At 39.5% G+C, this 20,111-nt stretch overlaps 1 protein-coding gene across 4 annotated transcripts in view; it reads left to right on the top strand.

Moving 5' to 3' along the window:
• LOC107749376 (WW domain-containing adapter protein with coiled-coil-like) overlaps positions 1-19,335 on the top strand; it is a 36,635-nt gene extending 17,300 nt beyond the window's left edge. Inside the window, exons 5-14 of one of the 4 annotated variants that reach the window (XM_016564517.1) lie at positions 2,945-3,060; positions 4,686-4,801; positions 10,911-11,162; positions 12,770-12,892; positions 15,084-15,232; positions 15,312-15,427; positions 16,206-16,270; positions 16,619-16,791; positions 18,601-18,728; positions 18,829-19,335. In XM_016564517.1, the coding sequence (XP_016420003.1) occupies positions 2,945-3,060; positions 4,686-4,801; positions 10,911-11,162; positions 12,770-12,892; positions 15,084-15,232; positions 15,312-15,427; positions 16,206-16,270; positions 16,619-16,791; positions 18,601-18,728; positions 18,829-18,898 (1,308 nt within the window). In that variant the 3' untranslated portion in view covers positions 18,899-19,335. Of the gene's footprint in view, positions 1-2,944; positions 3,061-4,685; positions 4,802-10,910; positions 11,163-12,769; positions 12,893-15,080; positions 15,233-15,311; positions 15,428-16,205; positions 16,286-16,556; positions 16,792-18,600; positions 18,729-18,828 lie in introns of all 4 variants that reach the window. The other 3 variants (XM_016564516.1, XM_016564518.1, XM_016564519.1) reach the window with 3 other exon arrangements.
• Positions 19,336-20,111: the final 776 nt, after the last annotated feature.

Here is a 20,111-nt window from a genome sequence, read left to right as displayed (position 1 = left end):
AAATAAATTTAATTTAATTTAAAAAAACATTATTTTTGAACCCCAAAACTTTGAATGGTAGGCCACATCATATATTGTCTAGGTCTAGATTTTTTTAACTAAAGTGCTATCTATCTACAGGGCGACTTTTTTGGATAAACCTTAGCTATCGTTCAGTTTGAAGATGTCGCCAGTACTGCTTTCCCGGCGCAGTATCGCGCCTCTCAGCGTCTATTCTGTGCAGTGAGCGGCAGAGAAGCAGCGCATTCAGTTGGCCGTACTGCAGCCGACTCGTCAGCAAATGAGTACAAATGTAAACTGTCGCTTACTGACTGTTTGGACTAAATATGAACATGGTTCATCTGTTAATATGCACTTTTTGTTACTCGGACGCAGGCAGTGCGCTGCATGTAACGAAGTAATATAGCCAAAACCACCGCAGACAGCCGCTCTTTAGTGTAGCTGTATGTTGATTTTATCAGATGATGTAGCATTTATAAATCAGGATTTAAAGGGATAGTTTACATTTACATTTAGTCATTTAGCAGACGCTTTTATCCAAAGCGACTTACAAATGAGGACAATAAAAGCAGTCAAAACTAACAAAAGAGCAACAATATATAAGTGCAAATGACAAGTCTCAGTTAGCCTAACGCAGTACACGTAGCAAGGGATATATATATGAAAGTGAAAGTGAAGTGACATGTGGCCAAGTATGGTGACACCAAGTATGGTGATCCCATCCAAAGTGCACACACACAGCGGTGAACACACACACACCCGGAGCAGTGGGCAGCCATTTTTTTGCTGCAGCGCCCGGGTAGCAGTTGGGGGTTCGGTGCCTTGCTGACTTTTTCAGGTTTTAAGTGCTATAATCAGATCCCCAGAGCATCTACCAACCAAGGAAACGTGAAAAAGATTAACCCAGTAACTTTGTTTTGGTAAGCCTTTTTCTGCAAGCGTCTGAGAAAACGAGCACGTCTGATTTCGCTCCCCTAGTGGCATTGCAAAGGGATCTCATTATAATATTACCGCCCCTTAATCTTAAGTTTCCACCCACGGCGCCGTCATTTTGATTTTGCTAGCAACAACGGTGTACCAGTTCTAATGCCATGGTGAAAGTTTGAGCAAAACATGCTAACTGTTCTGTCTTTGGCAGCACAGATGAGCACAGAACACTATTTAGAGTCTAATATGGTTTAAAACGCATGATTTCAGCGCGATAAACATAATTCGAACCAAAACAGATGTTTTTTAGCAGGTACGAGCTGTAATGGCGCAGCTTTATTCTGGAAAAGGGGGCGGGAGCAGTAGCTCATGTAGCTTCAAAAATGATATAATGATCTGTGGGATATTTTGAGCTGAAACTTCACAGACACATTCTGGGGACACCTGAGACTTATATTGCATATTGTAAAAAGGGGCATAATATGTCTCCTTTAAGATATTTTTTATGCAGTACAAGAGCTCTCTAGTGCCATTTTTGAGAGTATCACATACGTAAACAATGTATGCTGTTCTGTGTCAGCAGCACCGTATGTGGATTCGTTGTTTACTCTTTGATCTGAACGTAAACAACGTATCTGCGTACATGCATTGCATATGTTGTTTATGTATGTGATAGTCTCCAAAATGGCAATATAGGGTGACGCGGAGGAGACAAATTGTTGAATAAAGTCGTTATTTTTGTTTTCTTTGTGCACAAAGTATTCTCGTAGCTTTGTAAAATTATGGTTGAACCAATGATGTCACATGGATTATTTTAACAATCTACGTTTCTGAGCCTTGATCGCGTAAGGATCCTTGCTGTCTATGGGAGGGTCAAAGAGCTCTCGGAATGCATCAAAAATATCTTAATTTGTGTTCCGAAGATGAACAAAGGTCTTAACAGGTTTGGAACGACATGATGGTGAGTAATTAATGACACAATTTTCGTTGTTTTAATTTTTGGGTGAACTATCTCTTTAAGAGGTATAGCGAGAGTGAATCCTGGTTAACAATTTGAGACTTTAGTCTTTGCAACTTTACAGATCTTCTTTATGCACCAAGAGCTTGTAACACTTCAAAGAGAAAGGAAAAATTGAAATCGCATCATATGACCCCTTTAATGGGTCATGTTTAGTCACTATTTATAGTTGTTATACTTTATCAATCTGTCCGTCTGTCTGTTGCTGTTAGTTTGGGCTGGGACTCTGCGTTTGTTCCAACTGATTTAACAGTCTGTAACAACTGGATAGAAATACCCATTAACATTCTGGTACAGGACCTTGATAAATGTGTTGCTAACAAAAATTAAGTCAGACTACATCTTACTTTGAATGACTATCAAAGAGAGAAAGATTTTAGGAGTTAACTAGGCCATGCTAACCAACCGTACTGTGACCCTTTGGCCGACAAAGGAAGCATCCAAGAAAATTGTCATTATTTTTGCAATTCCGGATGGTGATGCTAGCGTCACAGAAATTGTACACTTCAGCTTTAATGATCAGTACTGTTTGGTGTAGTGGTGTGACGCTTTGACAGTCAAACTGCTAGTAGGTGGAGGGTGGACTCAGGCAGATTAAAGAAGCATCCTGCAGGGGCGATGCGCAGAGATTCACCTCATCAAATATTACACACGCTTGCATCAGGATTCAGCTTTCTCTCTCTCTCCCTTGCCCGCTCCATCTGTCTGTCTCTCTAATGCTCCCATTCCTTCTCTTTTCTTCCAAGTCTTATTCTACATTTTAACTTCCTCATGCTGTTGCTCTGTGTAGCCTTTCCTTATGTCAAAAGAAAAACAACAAACCTGTATTGTGTGCCTTTTTTTCTCCCTTTCAGGTCATTCCTTTTGTTGTTGCCCTACCCCTCTCCTTTTTATCTTCCTTCCTCTACCTCTTCCTCTCTCATGCCTTTAACAGCTCCTGTCTCTTTAAATGATATCAGCGTTCCTGGTGCTCACAACTGTTGTTTTCCTTTTATTCAGCCATATGAGCCGGCAGATGATTGGTCTGAACACATCAGTTCTTCAGGGAAGAAGTACTACTACAACTGCAGGACTGAGGTGTCTCAGTGGGAGAAACCCAAAGAGTGGCTGGAGAGGTAATAAAAGCATGCTTTCACCCCTGGGCTCAGACTCAAATTGTACTTAATTATAGTGATCAATGCAGGTGGAAAAGTTGAATCTAGTGTGTTTCCACAGAAGAAACATTCCCAGCAATAAGAGGAAAATTCTTTTTAGCATCTTCTTGCTTTCTGCAGAAATAGTATTTTGCAGTCTTAGGCCTGTTTCACACATCTTGCAGCACTTTAGCGAAGCAGTAGTGCGATGGAAACTGCATCACGGGTTGAGCTTTCACACTGACAGTGAGCTTTCATCAAAGACCATTTATGACCTTTCAAAGCTCCACATTTGCTGTGCTTGTTTGATGAACTGCACAAATTGACCAAATTTGTGATTTATTTAACAATTACTATAAAATATTAACTATTATCAGAATTGTTTATATTTTTAAATAAAAATATTAATCAAATGAGAAATTATTATTCTGGTATTTCACTGTAAAATAAGTTCGCAAAAATTTAAAAAATGTTTTATTTTAGGTTACAACATTTTTATCATATTTTGATTTTAAAAATATTGCAGTATATAAGTGCAACTCTATTATTCCTTCTCATTTTTTGAGATAGCCTTAGATTCTGACATGGCAATAAAAATAAATAACTACTACTAGTACTACTCTTGTTTTTCAAACCATCAAACTTTTATTTTGGAGGAAAACAAGCTCTTAAAAAACCCTTAAAGTTTATTTTGTTGACAACAGCTGGTTTATAAGTACTTCTCATGAAATTTTTTGAAATCATGTTTAGGGTGACGTACGGACCATTTTTACGGGAAGCGTCCTTGCCAGGATTTCTATATTGCCTAAAATATCCAGGTTTTGGCTGTTTGCACTGTGCAGATCCATCGTTGTATGACATTCACAAGAGCTATAGAGAGCAGAGTAGACGGCTCCTTATGCATTCGAGTCTCTCACGCAGTACTTTGGTGTCATACAATGATCGGTGTGTAGCGACGCTTCAAGTCGAACGAACAAACAAACACGTGTGCGTATTTGCATCGCTTTGATTGTTCCCTAGATATCACCTTCTCATGTGCCACGATTGGTCGCTTATGTACAATACCGGCATGTTATTGGTCAAACTGCTTTGGATGTTTTAGGCAATATAAAAATCCTGGCCAGGACGTGTCCCGTATAAATGGCACTTATGGCCACCCTAATCATGTTGCATTCCCAAATGTATGTTAAGTGACCACAAACTCACCGAACATGCAGAGATGGAACAGCATTGACTGCAAACCAAGCTGTTCTGAGACACTGAAAACACAGGGTCATGAGTTGCTCACACAGTGCAGTGCTACGCTTTGAATGCATATGTAATGCAATTGCAGTCTTTGTGATTTGATAATCACACTGTCATATCACGATATAGTTAATGATACATAATGAATGCTGGAACCATTAATCTGTGCGCTGAAATTAAATTGTGCTCCAAATACAAAATAAAATGGGCCTAATTCCACTTATCGAGTGTCTTGCGGAAAGTTGAGACAGCTAGACTCTTTGTGAGGCTTTTTTCTGCTGTGCCCATTATGTGTGTAAAGCTGATGTGGTTTTGTTGTCTTGTGAATGCCAGTACCATTTGTGAACGCCTTCCTGTTTCAGAGAGCAAAGGCAGAAGGAGGCAACCAAGGTGGCTACAGTGGTCAACAGTTTCCCTAAAGACAGGGACTACAGGCGTGAAGCCATGCAAGCTGCGCCCGCCAGCTTCTCCAGCACTAGTAAGTATCAATGCCTGAAAACACACATTATTTAGCTGTGTAAAGGTTAAGTGAGTGCAGTCCAGTTTATTGGGGTAGTCTTAAGGTATAAAGCATCTTTAGGACCAGCATTCTCTTGATCATGGTTGTCTTAAGGCAGTGGTTCTCAAAGTGTGGGGCGTGCCCGCCGGGGGGGGTGTTGTACGAGTTTTGCAGGGAGGGCGCGGGCCATCAGAAGAAAAAGAAAAGAAATAAAACAGTAAACAGCCAAAGGGCGTAACTTAGAATGGGAGATGGATTGGTTTGGGAAAGGGAAGAGAAAAGCCATAGATGAAGTCACACAGACCCAGGCAGTTGCTGGTCATTCAAAAGCTAAATGCAGAAAATATGACGAGGCATCTCTTGCTCTCGACTTCACACGACAAAGCGACCGTTGCAAATCATTTTAACTTTGTGTCAGTACATCATAAATAGAACAAGGCATCATGTTTTGTCGGAAATTTGTCGTGTTGCTGGGGATGGGTACCGAGAACCGGTATTTTTTTGGACCGGTACGTAATTGGGTCAATACCGGACTACCGATAAGTTTCAGGACAAACGATACTGTTATCAATACTTGCGTTGTTTTATCTCTGAATAAAACAAGCTGCTGCTTGTCATTTTTCTTCACTGAATGATGTGGCCGACATTTGCTCGACGTGCATTTGATATCAATGCACATGTGCTGTGTGTGTTTGCGTGCAATCAGTGGCGGTGAAACGTTCGAAAGTGTGGGCTCATGTTACAAAACTAAGCGACACCAGTGTCGGATGCAATATATGCAGTAGTGTAATAGTGAGCAAAGGAGGCAACACTAGTAATACAATGAAACATTTACTTACAAAACACAACATCTACCTCAAGCGATGCGCAGTATTTACTATGTCTCCCGGCTCCAGCTTCAACTGCAACTTGCGCAACACATTCACATCAAATGTTGATTCAGCGGTAGTTACACTCACGAGACACTGCACTTATTTGCAATTACAAAAGTACATTATTTGCGTGTGCTATAAAACCTTGCCGGTTAAACGTTTCATTTGTGTGCTGTTCTGACGTGCGCTTTAATTAGAGCACGTACACTAAAAGGCCGGTCAAACAGCACCTGATTACTTGGTTATCTTAGTTAGCGACTGATTGCACTTATACTCTCAAAAACACACAAGGTTTACATATACACACAGTGAAAGTAAACAGTTGAGAGAAAAAACAGATGCGTGCAGCTCTTAAAGCAACAGTACTAAACATGCTGCCGATTGTCATTAAAGGGATAGTTCACCCAAAAATTACAATTCTGTCATTATTTACTCACTATGTACCAAACCTGTATTAATTTCTTTCTTGTGCTGAACACAAAAGAAGATATTTAAAATAACTCACTGCTCTTGACTGAAGAACTTTAATACAGTTGCTAAAATTCAGCAGTAATAAAATAACTTGAAATTTTCAACAACTTTTCACATCATATCTTTTTGCACTAAATGGTATCGATAAGCAGTATCGGTATCTGTATCAGTATCGTTAAAATGTAAATGATACCCATCCCTATGTGTCGCGTTGCGCTGCATCAAGTGTAGACAGCGTCACTGATTATAATGGGTTCTACTGTATTTTGCCGCTCGCGTCTGGTGTAGACACGGTGTTAATTTCGTTGATGAGGAGGAAAGGCCTGTGTGTGTCCTATGCCTTAGTGGACAGCAAACCCACAAAAATAACAAAGAGAATAATAATAAGTTATTCTCTCTATGCTATTTTTCACTATTTTTCACTGTATAATGGCAGTGGTCCCTTCTCAGCTGCTCCAGCAACGGACGCAACCCGGAAAACTATCGGCATTGATTTTTGCCAATAACCGATAGTTCCGCCAATCAATTATTGGTGCCGATTAATCGGCAAAACCGATGAATCGGTCGACCTCTAGTATAAATCTCAATTTCGAGAAATTGACCCTTATTACTGGTTTTGTGGTCCAAGGTCACATATTAGTGAGAGGAAAAGTTCATCATGTCACTTGGTTTGCAATTGCAGAGTCATTACTGACATGCTGTTTAATCGAGCCACATAGCCTTTTTTTCACAGACCATCACAGATTGGTTTTGTATTTATAGCACGACAACATTTAGAGCTTTTGGAATGTTTTTATGTATCAAACTTCTGCTTATCCACACCACCCACGTAAGCAGTGTCGGGGTCTGCTGGTCCATGCTGGTAGGAGGCAGTAGCAAGTCTTTGCCTTATGCAGCATGACGTGTTAATGCTCTTTAAACACTCCTGTTCTGCATGCTTCTATTTTTCTTCATTTATTTTCCAGTCATCACAGCAGTTTACTTCTCTTTGAGTACAGTTTTCAATGCTTGACAGTATCAAGGCAGTTGAAGGGTTTAAGGCACAGGTTTTCCACTGTCATGGAAAACCTCAGAATTTGAAAATTATTTTTCCAGGCCTGGAAAATTTTTTTTACTTCCTTGAGTCATGAAAATGTATATATTAAATAATACATTTTGTTGGTATGCTCTGTTCTAAAGTATTTCATCACTTAGGGTGTACTCACACTAGGCACGGTTACCTTGAACTAAACCCGAGTGCGATTATACCCCCTCCCCACTCCCCCACTGGCCTGCACTCACACTTGCACCAAACTTTCCGGGCTGGAGCACGCTTACATCATGTGCGAGATAACGGAGAAACCCACTTTCGCTAATATTCTACCTAATAAATTTGTAATTTATGCCGTGCCTTGATTTTCACTTGTAAGTATCAGATAATTATTACGGAGGCAGCTGACGTTAATGACAGATTTTGCAGCTTTAAATCACAGACTACAATTCCAATTCGTCAATAAGGTGAGAACCAGACCCATTATAAACGTAAATATACTTGATTGAATTAAATTAATTGAAAAGTGTAGTGTAGTAGTAGTAATAGTATATGTTTGCGGTCGTAATGATGACAGTAGTGCACAAAATAGTATCTGTTCCGTGCTCCGGCGCGTTTAGCGCTCGCAGTACATGCGGCACGGGGCGATCACACTAGTGAAACGAACCGCGCTTTGGGGGTCAAACGCGCTCTGGCACGGTTCAAACCGCCTAGTGTGAGTACACCCTTAGATATCACTCTTGGTGAAGTAAAAATAAATTTGTAATTTATGCCGTGCCTTGATTTTCACTTGTAAGTATCAGATAATTATTACGGAGGCAGCTGACGTTAATGACAGATTTTGCAGCTTTAAATCACAGACTACAATTCCAATTCGTCAATAAGGTGAGAACCAGACCCATTATAAACGTAAATATACTTGATTGAATTAAATTAATTGAAAAGTGTAGTGTAGTAGTAGTAATAGTATATGTTTGCGGTTGTAATGATGACAGTAGTGCACAAAATAGTATCTGTTCCGTGCTCCGGCGCGTTTAGCGCTCGCACTACATGCGGCACGGGGCGATCACACTAGTGAAACGAACCGCGCTTTGGGGGTCAAACGCGCTCTGGCACGGTTCAAACCGCCTAGTGTGAGTACACCCTTAGATATCACTCTTGGTGAAGTAAAAATTGCCAAGCCAAAATGTATGATTTTGTGTGACTTAGTATTAGGGCTGTCAAAAAAAAAATCGAATTTCGAATATTCATCGAATTTAAAATAAAAATCCACATTCGAATGCAAAAACGTTGTGCGTTGTTCATTAAAAATATTGCGGAAAAAAGAACATCAATGCGGAGAAGATCTAGTTTACATCAAAACTGAAACCAAGCCGTTCACACACAACACATTTTCTAGAGGGACATCTATTACCGTTGCACTCGCATCTCGCACAAAGGAGCCGCATGTTTAGAAAGCCATGTAAAATTAATGCAAATTTAACTTTGAAAAAAACGTATATATGGCGGGTTTTTCCCCCCATCCCACTGCAACTCATGTTTTTAAATTAAAAATGTACTCTGTGTGATTGGCTTTCCGCCCTTTGTATTAAACTATGCATACATACATGATGCTGTTTTGTTTATAGTTGTTTAAGCAACTTAATTATAATTGGATTATAAACATTATTTTAAACATTATGCATTTTATTCACAGAGTCGTTATCTTATGCTTTGAATAAACGTGCATTAGTAATATTTTGCTCGATCTGCCCTCTTGTGGCCTCAGAAGAGAAGCCAAAAGTTATTCTTCACCATAACTGAAATTTTGCATTTTAAGTTCAAACATAATTTGAATTTTGATAATATTAAGTACAAAATTCTAATTTAGTTTTTCAGCCATTTTGACAGCCCTACTTAGTATTGAGTCTTTCTTTCCATTGAATGAGCCAAACCAGAACACAGACTGGTGGGAATGATTGATTAGTGAATTGTTGAAGGGATTTGAGTGATTCTTAAAAGTCATTATCTAATAATTACAAATGACTGGAAAGCAATTCATTTGTTAAAAAATGTGGGAACCCTGAAGGCAGTCCATAATTTTGCTGGTCTTCTGTCTAGAATTGTAATCATTCAACGTTTAATGCACACAGTGTTGTGAATGGGGAGAAGTGCTTGAAGAAGAGGTTTTGTGAAAGGTGGTGTAATAGTGTGGATGGCTTTCCTTAAGGAAATATGTTCTGGCCAGACTGTCAAAATGGCAAAAAAAAAAAAAAATGACCAGTACAATTCAAAACAACGTATCCATGTGATGCAGCTGACACAGAATAGCATACGCTGTTTATGTTCAGTGGATACTCTTCAAAATGGCGCCAGGGTGACGCGGAGGAGACATTGTTGAATAAAGTAGTTTTTTTTTCTTTGCGCACAAAAAGTAATCTCGTAGCTTCGTAAAATTTTCAGGTACAGAAATGTAATAATCAAATGTAAAATAACACTGCATAGTCTTCACTGTATATATTAAATATAGATTAATCCTTATAAAAGTTGTTCAGTCAAAATCAGTGAGATTTTTTTTTTATTTGACAGAAGTTTTCTGTTAGTCTACTTTCACTTTAAGAAGGAAAGCACGGATCCAAAATACTGATACTCATCCGTTTTCTTTCTCAATTGTTTACGTTAAGACATAGGCCGAAGAGCGGAAGAGAGCTCAATTAGGTATTAGCGCACTGTCGATGCGTCTATCTGTATGTGTGCGCTTTGGATGTGTGCGCGTGTCACTGCGCGCTGAAAACTCACAAGCGCTCGACAATTCCATCAACTATCCAGATTGTTTTTTATGCTCGCCCTTCAGGCAGTCTTATCGTCTCAACACGTGAGTTTAAACGAGAATGCACGCATTGGCGGTGATACATAGACAGACATTGGTGAAAATGTGGACAGTGTCAAAATAAGGTGCCTATTTATATTACAGATATCGATATTTTACGTGTGGCATCGATGCATCGTATCATTAGACATTTAATCGATGCATTGATCCATATCGATGGATGGTTACACCCCTACAAGGAATTATACGGTTGTACTGAAATTGTGTATTTTATGAGAAAAGAATGTCCCTTGTCTCTATAAAAACTAACAGCCGTGTTAAAAAATTTGGAGATTGTTTCTCTAATTGAAAATATTTCAATATGCATTATGCATCACAGAACAAAAAATCAGATTTGCAGAGATAAGCCTGTAATGGCCTGATTTTATATCTTGTAAGTACAACGCATGCTGTGTTTTCATGATGAGGAACTGTACGCGCGGTCTCTAAATTGTTGTTCTAGCTGCTCAGCGCGCTTGCTCTTAGGGCACCTGTTAAGAAATGTTCAGTAGCGTCTCTCCACGTTGCCAGCCTTGGGAATTGTGGGCTATTTTTAGATCCTGACGTCTGCAGCAGCTATTAAACAATGAAAACTGCTCCATTTGTACACTCATCATGTGTTTCACTCTAGGTGCTAAAGTGAAGCTCTGCTTATTCTGAATGCATGTCATATGAACATGCTCTCATTTCCAGCTTTTGAACAGACTGTCTCTAAGATCTTTGAGATTTTTTTCAGGTGAAATTTTGGCTGTAGATGATTTGGATGAATCTTTAGGCAAAATCTGAAATTGTTGCTGAGACGCTTTCAATAAGCTGTTTTTTCCCCCCACTACTGTCACAAACAAACTTTTTCACCCCTATAAACAGAGTCTTCGATTGCCACAGAGAAGCCTTCCTCACTCACACCCTCCTCTTCCTCTGCTGCTGTGTCTGGCTTAAGTGTGGCCAACTCTGCCAGCACCGCCTCAGGCTCTACAGTTCCAGTTTCTCCGGTGATGCAGTCTCCGGCCCTGCCCACTCTTCTCCAAGACCCCTCCCTCTTACGTCAGCTCCTCCCCGCTCTGCAAACGGCCCTGCAGCTTAACAACGCCAGTGTAGACATGGCCAAGATCAATGAAGGTAAGTGTTTTGAATCTTAGTGAATAGAATCAGTCGTGGACCATGGTTACCAGACATTTTTATCCAAAACATTACAGGGACAGTCGCACTTGAGGATCCTGAGGTTAAATCCTTGCTTGCTCTTCTGCGGTAATGGCAGTTACCACCTCTGAACTTTACTACACCACTATAACTTCAATGTGGTGTTAGCAAACATTCGGTTTGCAGCTTTATTCTAGTTGGGTTTCTTGTACCACTCAAGCGGGGATATAATTGCTTATTTACTTGTGCATGCTGGGCTTGCGTCAGGTTTTCCTCTCTAAACTTCACATCTCGGGCATCAATCATAGCTTTGCTGCTTCCTGAACATGGTCTGTGTGAATTGCCATTTGTGAACGTTTCATTGCTTCTCACTTTCAATTATTGGCCGCATTTGCAAACTATGATGCATAGTAGTCGCATATGCGAGTGATTTACTTGCAATGTAGAGGGTTGAGTTGCAAACTGATTCTCCTAGCCAGAATCAGGGTGAACGAGATGTGCCATCCAGAAAGTCTGAATGGATTTTGGCTGGTCTGGTCTTGCACCACTGCATATGGCAGATGTGTGTAAACAGTGAAATGCAAAAGTTTGAATGATCCAGTGCTAGGGCTGCTGCATCATTCTTTAAGTACATTAATATTGGATTCAAACTAGTTGCAGGGAACGTTTCCTCTTGTTTAGGCTGTGTTGAAGTGCTTTGCTTGAAGGGTTAGTTCACCCAAAAATGAAAATTCTGTCATTAACTCACCCTCGTGTTGTTCGAAACCCATAAGACCTTCATTCATCTTCGGAACACAATTTAAGATATTTTTGATGAAATATGAGGGCTCTCTGACCCTCCCATAGACAGCAAGGTAACTACCACGTTCAAGGTCCAGAAAAGTACCAAGATGATCGACAAAGTAGTCCGTGTGACATCATTGTTTCAACTGTAAAGTTACGAAGCTACAAGAATACTTTTTCGTATTTCGTATTTTAGAAGTGCCATGGGATTTTTAATGACCACAGAGAGTCAGGACCTCGGTTTAACATCTCATCCGAAAGAATCGCTGGGCTACATCATGTGTCATTCACCGGTGAGAAAACTTTAAAAGTAGTACAATACCAGGAAGGAAGATCGGGTTGTTGATGTTTGTCTGCCATTCTCGCTCTGTCTGCACAGCGTGCGTGAACGCGCTGATGACGTATCCTGTCTGCGCGAACCGAGTGCACAGAGGTATGCTAATACATACGTTGACAGGCAGGTAGGAAAGCCAATTAAAATGCTTGGACCGAACGTTTTGATTGGACGAACATTTCTTGGTCCTACGCCTTCCACAGAATATATAACTACAGAAATACATTTAGACCACTTAACTTAATGATTGCTATCGGGATGTGAAGAGACTTTCAACCAGCATAACAAAAAAAATTTCTGAAGACAATCATCTATTGCACCTTTAATGTTACCAAAGCATTTAGTAAAGAAAGGGTTTTTCATCCAGACTCTGATTTCAATGTTAGGTTTTTTTCTTTTTGACTGCTTCCTGTCTTCACCTTTTGTCCTTGCTTTCTTGCTTCATTCTGTGTGTTCTCTGTGTCTCTAGTTCTCACGGCTGCAGTAACTCAGGCTTCGCTGCAGTCCATGCTCCATAAGATCCTGACTGCTGGTCCGTCTGCCTTCAACATCACAACATTGCTCTCCCAGGCTACTCAACTGTCCAGCCAAGGTACATACACACACTCTGCTATCTCTCTCGTACTACCTTTTACTTTTAAACCTGCTGTTTTGTGCTACAATGCCATCCAAATTATGGCGTTGACACATGTGGTTTTAAGGTTTGCTCTGTTTTGTGACCTGATCTTGAACTTCATAACTTGAGCTCATGGTTTTGATTTGTTTTTGGCGCGAGGTTGTGTTGCTTGTGTTGTCGACTCATGTCAGCTGTGGGGTTCTGAGTCCGCTTCCTTGAGTTAGCAGATGGGATTGGTAGCTTAGCGCACACACATATACACACACACCCACACCCACACCCACACACACAGGCTTGGCTGCTGCTGTCTGAGCAGGTAATGGTGGGCCACGTGGGCCTCAAAAATTATTTCTGGTTTTAACACAAGTAGCTCTGTACATGGATTTGTCATGCAGCATCTGTTATTTGGCCATATCTAAATTACATGTTTTATTGCATGTTCACAATAAATGATAGGCTGTATCTTCATAACCAGTAGCTTTTATGTAAATACTTGGCAAGACAGGCATTTTGACACATTTGTGTAGTTGACCTTTCAAGCGTAGTAATCCTTGAAAGAGAACTCGATTCTTTTCAATCCTTTTCTTTTGGATATCAAGTCAGTGTTTTCCATAGGATTTTTGTGAGACTGTGGTGGGGTGAATACCAGACCATCAAGATTTAATAAAAATGTGTACATTTTAAAGTTAAATGCACCAGTTTTGTACACTGAGAGCAAAATTAAGAACTCCAACCCTTTTTCAGTCACCAAAGTAAACAAAATCTGCATTGATTTGTGCCTGGACATTAAAGTGTACTTTAACCTCTTTAGTTGTGATAATTTCTCAGTCCAAATTACATTTACACTGGTGTTTTTAGAGAGCAAAACAATTTGAATGAAATAATTGATTATTATTATTGGGAAACACTGCAAAGTTACTAGGATATTAATAGGAAGCTCTTTCTTTTTTCTTTTTTTTCCTGTTTATATTTTATTTTTTGGTTCCTTGATTTGCTATGGCAGTTTTTAGTACTGTGCTGCATGGATATATTTGCATACTGCAACATAAAGTCTATCTAATGACACTTCATATTGTTTCCACAGTGTGTGAATTTTATATGAAATGGGATCAGACCTATTCTGGCATTAGTTTTCAAATGTTGCATAATGTAGTCTAAGGGTAAAATTGTTTTATAAATTAGAAGAAACTAGGAGACAGTGTTTCTGTGCTTTGAGGAAGTTGGTGATTCTATAGTCCTCTATAGCAGAAATAAAAGGTGTAAAAAATAATCAACATAACTTTTCTTACTAATGCACATAGGCACTTAAAAAATGCTGTAAAATGAGGATGCTGTCAAAAATAATGTCATAAATAGATTTTCTTTTTCAATTAACTTCTATTAACTAAATTAAATCAATATTTGGTGTGACCATCCTTTGCCTTTATAGCAGCTTAAGGTACCTAGGTGCACTTGCACGCAGTTTTTCAGGTAGCTTTGCAGGTAGGTCTCTTGAAGCATCTTGGAGACGTCGCCACAGTTCTTCAGGATTGAGTGTCTCAGTTTGTTCTGTTTCTTCATGTCATTCCAGACAGACTGGATGATGATGAGATCAGATCTCTTGTGTGGAGCTCTGGCTGTTGTCAGACTCCTTGAACAAACAAAACTCTCACTGGATTATTACAATTAATGGCAAAATGAATGTTTGGAAATGTAAACTGATATTTCCTACTGACACTACAGCAAAAAAGATAGAAATAACTGAGTTGAAACCATTTCTTAGCTGGTGAAAATACTAGTGTTCTAATGATTTTGCCCACCACTGTATTTAGGAGAACAGTAAGTCAGAGTGAGCTTCTTAGACTGTTAATGGCCTCAGTGTGTCAGATAGATAGATAGATAGATAGATAAATAGATGGATAGATAGATAGAGTAAATATTAGTTCAACTAAACTTTTCATTTAGTTGCCAAGGCAACATTTCAAAAGTTTATATTTTAATTTTCTAATATATATTTTATTTCAGCTTCATTTCTGTGTTTTGAGTTTTAGTTAAGGTTAACAACAGCAACTATAGATTGAAATCAGAGCCAGAACCACATTTGTTAACCAAGTACATGCCTGTTGTGATTAGACACTATCCCTTCACCTCATCTCTGTCTTCTCTCTCTTTTTGTCCTGTGGAGTAGCCCAGCAGTCCAGCCAGTCTCCGATGTCTCTGACGTCAGACGCTTCCTCTCCTCGGTCGTATGTGTCTCCTAGAATCGGCACACCGCAGACCAACACAGCCTCCCTCAAACCCCCTCTCAGCACCACGCCAGTCTCCTCACAGACCAAGGTATACTGCTGTCAAATGAGATGACAGATGTCACAAATGAAAGTATGGCTTTGTAACACATTCTCCCTATCTTTCTCAGATAAACGCTATGACAGTTAAGTCCAGTTCTCTCCCTCCACCATCGTCCCAGCAGTCCCTCCCCACAGACAAACATCACGACAACAGCAACTCTCCACGGACGCTGCAGAGACAGAGGTAACTTAAGACATTTGGAAATAACTGAACCGATTCATCAACTTTCTAAAAAAAAAAATGTGCAAAATAAGTTTAATGTAGGCTTATGGATACTGAACTGCTCAATGTATGCCTCAGCAGCCATATATTAGTAGCTCAAAGTGGCTTGTTTTGCGGCGTTTGACTGCCATCTTCTGGCTGTTTGTGATATTGCTGATTTTGATGTTCTAGGATCACATTAAGGGTCATGTTTGGTTCGATTAAAACGAACTCTGGTGCGATTGCTTTGTTAGTGCGGTTCGTTTGAGTAAGTGTGGACGCTGCCATCCGAACCCTGGTGCGCACCAAACAAGCGGACCGAGACTGCTAAAAAGATGGGTCTCGGTCAGCTTCCAAACGAACTCTGGTGCGGTTCGAATGAAATATGAACGCAACACGGACCAAATCCTTCTAAACAAACCAAAAACAGGAAGCAATGACAAGATGCGACGCTATGCGACATGATTTGACGACACTGTGTAACCAAAACAAAATGAGCAGAGGGCAAATGTGGATCAACGATGAGGTAAAGTGCCTTTTATGAGCTCCTTGTGAGTTTGCAGGTGGTGAAAATTAAATTATATGTACAAGCAAGAATGAGCATGTATCATTTTCCTTTTTGGTCCAGACCAAATGAACCAAACGAACCGAACTACAAGTGTGAACACACCCTAAATGAATGGATTTGTAAAGACCTGATGCACATAAAAAGTAGCTGTTTCAGAAAGACATTGACCCATCCACTGTTTGTGATTTGCAGCAGTCAGAGAAGTCCGTCTCCAGGTCCAAACCACATGGGCAGTAACAGCAGCAGTAATAATGGTGGTGGTCAAGGACCAGGTGTACCTTTTGTTTGGGGTGTTCGGTAAGTTCTGTCACGATATATATGTCATTCAAGCCGACCAATCCGGTTGTGAACGTATCACTGTGAACGCTAAGTGGACCAGGACCAAATGTATCATTTTCCTTTTTGGTCCAGACCAAATGAACCAAACGAACCGAACTACAAGTGTGAACACACCCTAAATGAATGGATTTGTAAAGACCTGATGCACATAAAAAGTAGCTGTTTCAGAAAGACATTGACCCATCCACTGTTTGTGATTTGCAGCAGTCAGAGAAGTCCGTCTCCAGGTCCAAACCACATGGGCAGTAACAGCAGCAGTAATAATGGTGGTGGTCAAGGACCAGGTGTAGTCAGCGGAGCAATGCCCCCGGGCTCAGTACCTGCTAGCACAGCTCCAGGCAGAGCAACGTGTTCCTTTACACCCACGCTGGCCGCACACTTCAATGAGAACCTCATCAAACATGTGCAAGGGTGGCCCGCGGAGCACGTGGAGAAACAGGTATGGAAACAAAAGTTTTTTTGTGAATAATTCATACTTTTATTCAGCAAGGATGCAATAAGTTGATCAAAAGTGACAGAGACTTTTAAAATGAAGATTTCTATTTCAAATAAATGCTGTTCTTTTGAACTTTCTATTCATTAAAATCCTGACAAAAGAAAAAAAATACCACACTTTATATTAAGTGGCTTTAACTACTTATATTTACATTAATCATTTGGTACATTGCACTTACTGTGAACATGCATGTTTTTACATAATTATATATATTTTTAAATACCTGCATGTAATAACATCTGTAATCAGTTTCTATAATTACATTTATAATTACACTGTTGACCCATTCCTTACACCGTAACCCACCCTTAAACCTACCCATACCACCAAACCTGTCACTAACCTTACCCGTATCCCACCAGCAAAAGTGCAAAAGCAAAAGGAGATGCAGAAGTGTTTTGCAATACAATATGAACACAATAAGTACATTGTACTTATTTTTATGTAAGTACATGGTAGTTAAGGCCACTTAATATAAAGTGGGACCAAAAAAGTATTACAGGTTTGACAAATATGAAGCTGCAACATTGTTTTCAATATTGATAACAAAAAGATTTTTTTTTCTTGAGCAGCAAATCGGCATATTAGAATCATTTCTGTAGGATCTGAAATAATGGCTGTTGAAAAGTCAGCTTTGCTGTCACAGGAATAAATGACATTTTAAAATATAAAAAAATAATCAAATTGTAATATTTATATTTATTAATATGTAATATTTGTTTTACTGTATTTTTAATCAAATAAATACTATTTTGATGGCTATAAGAGACTTAAAACCTAAAAAATAAATGATAATAAATTACCGACTATTACCGTTTACGGCTCAAAAAGTTAAAAAGAGTTTTTAGTTCTCTTAGTACTGACCATTTGATAACTCAAGGGCTCTTAATAGGGTCTCAGAAGACATATCAGGAAAAGGTTAGCACTAGTGTTAATTTGGTCAGCTATTTTCAATTTTAGTCTTCGTCTTAGTCCCGTGTTAAATGTCCTTGTTAGTTTTTATCATACCTTATCCTATTTAGTTTTAGTCAAGTTTTAGTCGACTAAGTCTCAACATTTTAGTCTAGTTTTAGTCGAAGAAAACCTGAAGTATTTTAGTCTAGTTTTAGTTAATGAAGACTTGATGAAAACCATACAACAGTATTAATTTTGGCAGCCATTTTTTATTTGGTCATAGTCTTACTCAAATGTACATTTTAGTTATCATATTTAGTCAACCTTGTCCTAATTTTGTTTAGTCAAGTTTAAGTCAACGAAATGTATGCGCTTTTTAGTCAATGAAATCTTAGTCACATTTTCATCATGCTGTATTATGGTTAAACTGATACAAATTATTTTTGCTCAAAATTATAATAGTAATGATTGTTGTCATTTGAGAAATTTACTTATGCATTTCAGGTATTGCACTTTCACCAGTAAGCACAAATCAATAGAATGGTGACTTGTACATGGTTTATTTTACCTCATCTAGTGTACTGATTTATTATAGGCATAGATAAATACTGATTTATCTCGTCTTTGTCCTGTCTTAGTCATGGGAAAAAAGCTCATCAGCGAACATTTTTCGTCATAGTTTTCGTTAACGAAATTAACACTAGTTAGCACCATATACAGCCTCAACACACAGCATTGGACTGTATTCATTAAGCACTGGGCTGCTGAACACAAATAATTGGCATACACCTGTCTGCTACCGAAATACAGATGTTTTTGTTGCATTGCTAACAATACACATACCACTCTCCCTTCCAGGCCTCACGGTTACGTGAAGAGGCTCACACCATGGGCAGCATCTACATGTCAGAGAACTGCACAGAGCTGAAGAACCTGCGCTCACTGGTGCGAGTGTGTGAGATCCAGGCCACGTTGCGTGAGCAGAGGTCAACGCATTTCACTTTCTCATATACCAGAGCATGTGCATGTGACTCACATTATCATGCAAATATACTAACTTGGCTCTCCCTTTGTTTTTCTCCACAGGATACTGTTTTTGAGGCAACAAATTAAAGAACTTGAGAAGTTGAAGAATCAAAATTCCTTCATGGTTTGAGGAACTGTGGGTTTGCGATGTGGTCTTGAAACAGGAGGAGAAGAGGGGTAGGTGAATGAGTGGGCAAAACCCATTTCGTGCGTGCGGAACCCTGGAGAACCAAAGTTCTGTTGCGTTCTGCTCTGGGCCCAGTCTTACATTAAACGAGCCGCAGCGAGGTCTTGCTTTGGACCGAAGGTGGGTGGGGGGAGGGGAGAGAGGGGCGGAGAGGTTTTCGGAGGAGTTGCCCTCGCCCCGTCCCTGTACATGTAGATTATTTGTAGATGTTATTTCCATGTTGTGAATATATTTTGTAGATGAAGCCATGCCTATCAAAGCTTTTGACATCCAAACGTTAAACTAATCAGCACCAAGGCAGACTGGGATCTCAAGTGCCCTCATTGCCACCATAATGTAGAACTCTTGACTGCAGATTTTTAAATGATATGATTAAAAAACAACAACAACAAAAAAAAAGAAAACAAATGCTCTTCAGATATACGATCAGTGAACCATTGCCTTGAGCATGTACCAGACCTGCATGGAAAAGGTGGACATAGTCGACCGGGACATTTAACAAGGACGATGACGTACACAACTCTTTTTCTTCTCACAACTGTGCACACGTATCCACCGGTTCATTTTTCTCTCGCTACATATGAAAAGTTGTAGTAATGCTACATGGTTTATTGGTTAGTTTACCTATTTCTTTCTCTGGTTGCACTATAATGGCTTCATTCCCTCACCCCAAGCCTTTTGAGGGGGTTTACATCATGTTTGTCCACAATGGTTCAGTGGTCTCCTACCTGCCCCTAATGGCCCAGCGATATGTCCACGGTCAACACCAGTGCCTGCTTACGTGATGGAGTGAATGTGAGCAAGAATGAAAGGAGAGAAAGAGAATCATTCCTGCAGCTCAACCCATGTCGTTCCCCTCCCTCACCTCCTTTAGCAGGAGATGAAGACTGGTTGTCACCCAGAATCCCCTTTTTCTTTTCTCTTAATCTTTCCAGGTTATTTTTTTCTTTTTCTTTTTCTTTCTTTTCTGTACCCTTGTTTTGTTTTAAAAAAAGAAAACTGTACTTTAAAAAAAGAAAAAGGAAAAAATGAACAAGTTGCTATGGCAACTTGTGATAAAAACCAGAGTTCATTCCTATGTACAGTTGCTAAGTAATAATGAAGTTAAAGTTTTATTAAAGTTGCAGTGATTACTAGTCTATCAGATATGTTGTAT

Source organism: Sinocyclocheilus rhinocerous, unplaced genomic scaffold (genome assembly GCF_001515625.1).
Source record: "Sinocyclocheilus rhinocerous isolate Xijiao unplaced genomic scaffold, SAMN03320098_v1.1 scaffold650, whole genome shotgun sequence".
Taxonomy (NCBI): domain Eukaryota; kingdom Metazoa; phylum Chordata; class Actinopteri; order Cypriniformes; family Cyprinidae; genus Sinocyclocheilus; species Sinocyclocheilus rhinocerous.
This window is presented reverse-complemented; position numbering and strand designations above follow the sequence as displayed.